The sequence below is a fragment of the Nelumbo lutea genome, chromosome 1 (genome assembly GCF_056320005.1).
Source record: "Nelumbo lutea isolate HS-2025 chromosome 1, American lotus-T2T, whole genome shotgun sequence".
NCBI lineage: Eukaryota > Viridiplantae > Streptophyta > Magnoliopsida > Proteales > Nelumbonaceae > Nelumbo > Nelumbo lutea.
The window spans coordinates 140,542,669-140,547,288 of NC_142684.1; the positions used below are offsets into that span (position 1 = coordinate 140,542,669).

Consider the following 4,620-nt stretch of genomic DNA (forward strand, 5'->3'; position numbering starts at 1 on the left):
CAATTTATTTATTTATTTTCTCTCTTTTCGTTTTGTCTTTGAGAGTTTGTTTCCTTGGTCAAATGCCATTAACGATTTGGTTTTAGTTCTGTTTTTTATTTTTCTTTGCTTGCTCTATAGTTTAGGTTGTTGAAGATGCAAGATTTAAAGTTCAATTTATCATGGATGCAGCTATGGTGATGATCAGAGAATAGTGGTGGAAAGCGATCCCAAAATGGACGCCGACAAAGAAAGGAGGAACAAGAAGAACAAAAGAGATGAAGAAGAAAGAGAGGGAGCACAAACGGGGGAGAAAGATGGTAGGAGAAGGCGGATCAATGCTGAGTTTGAATCCGTCGCTACAACCATGGGACAGAGAAAGGGAAAAAGGGGAAGAACAAGAAGCCGAAGAAGATGAGAGAAGAGGAAGAGATCGGATTTAGAGGGGTGCCGCCGCTACCTCTGCTTCTGGGTTCGAACGGGGAAGAAGATGAACAATGTTCGAGAAAGGATAAAATAGGTATTTTGAAAAAAAATGATAATCTCTTTAACGTTTTCCGTCTTGATCATTGACAAAGGAAAGTATTTGTTAATTTTATCAAAAATAAAGGAGATTTTTTTTGCTAAAATAAAACTAGAGGGAAGGTTTTATGATTGTGAGAAACTTCAGGGGAGATTTATGTATTTTACCATTTTTTATTATTAATAACATGTTCACTAATTAAAAAAAAAAAGAAGAAGAATTCTCATCTACGCTATCTCAACAACTATTATTATTTATTGTATGACTTTTTTGGCTCATTTATTGCTCAAATATTTCGGCAAACACCGAACTCTATTATTATCAAAATGAATTTAATGCTGTGAAGTCATGAATAAATAAGCCTAATTTAACACTCACCAGAAAGGAAAGGGTTCAAGGAAATCGATTCAGAAGTGTCCCCAGGTGGATTCGGTTGCTTGGAGGCCCAGCATATTAGATATTGCTTATTGCATGCAGGAGAAACCGTGACGTAGTCCCTGTACCTGAAGGGTGTGCTTTTCGTAAGCGTCACTGGGGACCTCTACGTGGCAAAATCTTGTTGGTGACAGCAAAACAAGAATCCAGAAAGAGGAGAGAAAGAGATAGGTTTGAAATGTGATAAGGGAGGGGGGGGGGAGGGGGCTAATCACGATATTTACATTCAAAAAATAAGAGATTTATTTTTCAAACGAGAGACACGTCGCGTCGTGTGATTACAAAGGCCGGCACCGAATCCCTTTGACTTCTCCTCTTTCTTACCCATTCCACCTATTTATACACACAGGTCCTATGCGACCACCACCTGCACTACTTGTGCTACAGAGCTCCATCTACTCTCTCATTTGTCTCTCCTTTCCAGTTCTGATCCCACCTGCTTTCTCTCTCTCTCTCTCTCTCTCTCTCTCTCTACAAAGTATCGACCTTAAAGGGTTTCTGCTAAAGATAAGCTTTGGACACCATGGGAAGAGCTCCTTGCTGTGACAAAGATGGATTAAAAAAGGGGCCATGGACGCCCGAGGAGGATCAAAAGTTAATTGATTATATCCAGAAACATGGACATGGGAGTTGGCGAACCCTACCGAAGAATGCTGGTATAGTATATAATGCTTCCTTTTGAATGAATAATCATAACTCTTAGTGGTCTAATTTTCATTGGTGAGATTGAACTTAAAGAAACGAGTCTTCTCTTTTAATTTCTTTCTGGATTGGATTTACAGGGCTTCAGAGGTGTGGAAAGAGCTGCCGTCTTCGGTGGACCAACTATTTGAGACCCGATATCAAGAGAGGGCGCTTCTCATTCGAAGAGGAAGAGATTATAATCCAACTTCACAGTATTTTGGGAAACAAGTAGGCAACACAACACTTCTCTTCACTATTCTATACTGCTTTAATTTCTTTGCATTTAAAAGCTACTACTTTAATGTAATACAGCTTTCCATTTTCGTCTTATAATTAAAATTCCATCTTTCTTACATTCATCCTCTCATTTTCTTAATTAATCTAGGTGGTCTGCCATTGCTGCTCGTTTGCCCGGGAGGACTGATAATGAAATCAAGAACTACTGGAACACCCACATTAGAAAGAGGCTCCTCCGAATGGGAATCGATCCTGTAACTCATAGTCCCCGCCTTGATCTCCTCGACCTATCCACAATTCTCAACTCACCTATTTACAACTCATCTCAGGCTCAGCTGGACGTTTCAAGACTGATAGGCATCAAGCCTCTCGTTAATAATCCTGAGATCCTGAGGCTAGCTACCACTCTCTTATCATCCCAACGCGAAAATCCCGAGTTTCTCCTACAAAATCCTCCAGAGAATCAACTCTGCAATCCCCAAGTCCAAAACCAGTTCGCTTCTTTCCCTCCTAACCAACTCCAAACTGATCCAGTTCAAGAAATTCCGTCTTGCACCACGTCAAGTGCTCCTAGTGTTCCATGTCTAAATAAAACTCAACTATTGCAAACCAATGCGGAGCAGTTTCCATCAAACTATAGCAGTTTCAGTTGCCAGGAATCCCAGTGTAATGGGTGGCAAGACAATGTAATGCCTTCTGCTTTGTCCGAAAATTTAGTTCCTATGCCAAATTATGACTATTTCGGCTCCGATAATAACCAACCCTTCGTCGACCCACTGTTGGAAAACTCGAATTTCCACCCCAGCAACATAAACAACCAGAACTTTGGCTTTGCTTCAGTTCTATCGACACCTTCGTCGAGCACGACGCCCTTGAATTCATCCTCGACGTACATCAACAGCAGCACCGAAGATGAGAGGGATAGCTACTGCAGCAACATGTTGAACTTCGAGATCCCTGATATCCTGGACGTTAACGAATTCATGTAATTTACAAGTGTTGTGGACGGGGAGAAGCTTGATTATTATAATTTGATAATCAAAGTGCTCTCTCTCTCTCTCTCTCTCTCTCTCTCTCTCTCTTATTTCCTCGCTTTTTTAATCAGTTGGTTTGTCTCTGGTATTGATATTTTTATAAAAAGAATTCGCTGCCATTTTTATAAAGCTTACTGTATCAAGAAATACGATCCCCCCTTGTTTTTGCGGGAAGCTGCATTATTGAACATCTGGCTTTCTTTTATCCTAACAAACAAATTATCAAGAAAATAATATTAATAAATTCAATCAACGTCAAATGGATAAACACGGATCTCTGTTACTTATCCAAGAAGAAATTCAAAGGCGTAAAAATTGCCAAAAAATATCTGCAACTTTTTTATAAGGTTGAATGCAGTCTACTTACCCAATAGATATAATATCGTCACGCTCACAAATATCTGCAACTTTTTTATAAGGTTGAATGCAGTCTACTATATAAAAAATATGGAGCTCAGTCTGTTACAATTTTTCCTCCTTTTCTTTTAGCATTTTCCTTTCTTCTAGACTAATAGTCCATGATTAATCGGAGGATCCATTTAAAAAGAAAGTGACTTTGTATCTTCTGATTCTGAATCAGGGTGTTTGACTGTTTTCTGAATCGAGGTATGGAAGACAGCGTTTGAAAGTCAACGGTTTCTGGGATCCCGACAGATGTATTCCGGCCATCCCTCGATAGCCATCCATGGATATGAGGTCGCTGACATGTTTCCCGCCACCTGTAAAATTAAGCTTCACGTATTTTACCAAGGTAATTGATAATAATCTCAGAGTTTTGGTCCTTGACAAATTGAACTGACGCATCAACCAAACAGCCGTAGCCAATGGTGGGGACCACACCAAAGGCCTTACTTTTTGACGATCATGCAAGCTTCTTGTGCTGCTTTTAGTCTACTTTTTTTGATAATACTATCATAAATGTTTGCACGACAAACTTCACATATGCCACGTGTACTTTATAAATCATGATTTATCGCAGGTTGGGAGAAACCGGTAGACAAATAGCACAAGTAACCAGTCATCCAATTGTCCACAGAATCCTTGTACGATGACAACGAAAGGACGAAATATTTTAGGGGTTTTATTGATTCCTCCGTTGCATAAATTTTTATGAATTTGTGAATAGTAAGATACCGGATTAAGTAGCATAGATGGGGTTTGGGAATTGGGACAAAACATTCAAAAATCTAATAAAATTTTCTGAGGGGAATTTCCCTTAAGGCAAGGTGTTTTTTTTTTTTTGGGTTAAGTTGGGCGAGGTGGTACTTCTGTGTGGTTGTTTTCCTTGTTATCAATTTAGGTTACTGATTTATGTAATCCTATCATAATCAATTTTTCTTTATTATGATAGTTTTAGGGTAAATTACAATATTCGGGTAATGGCATTACCCCCTCAACTTTCATTTTTCACAAAGATCTCCTGAATTTTCATATTCTAACAACGAACCATTTCATTCGAATTATGTCAATTAACTTTGATAAAGATTCTTACGTGATTATTTAAACTTTCATTATTTTTAAATCTTCAAATTACCTTTTTTTTTATTGATTTTTTAGTTTCTTTTTTCGATTTCCATTTGTTACAAATTTAGTTGATATTAATTGTGTGTTGTGTTTGTTGCAATTCTAAGTTTTATAAAAGCTTTTGGATTTTTGTTGCAAATTTTGCTTTATATAAATTTCTTGAATGGGTATTTTGATAAATTAACTTCTTTTTGTTACTCATCT

General features: G+C 38.0%; 1 protein-coding gene across 2 annotated transcripts; it reads left to right on the forward strand.

Moving 5' to 3' along the window:
- Positions 1-1,306: 1,306 nt before the first annotated feature.
- On the forward strand, positions 1,307-3,748 carry LOC148877964 (transcription factor MYB102-like). 2 transcript variants are annotated; one of them, XM_088965043.1, is made up of 4 exons: positions 1,316-1,593; positions 1,720-1,849; positions 2,007-2,843; positions 3,473-3,748. In XM_088965043.1, the coding sequence occupies exons 1-4, from the start codon at positions 1,461-1,463 to the stop codon at positions 3,516-3,518; spliced, it is 1,146 nt and encodes a 381-aa protein (XP_088821169.1). In that variant the 5' UTR covers positions 1,316-1,460; the 3' UTR covers positions 3,519-3,748. The 2 variants fall into 2 exon arrangements, with proteins under 2 accessions (XP_088821170.1, XP_088821169.1); XM_088965044.1 differs by lacking the exon at positions 3,473-3,748 and having other exon boundaries at positions 1,307-1,593; positions 2,007-3,021.
- The last annotated feature ends 872 nt before the right edge of the window (positions 3,749-4,620 follow it).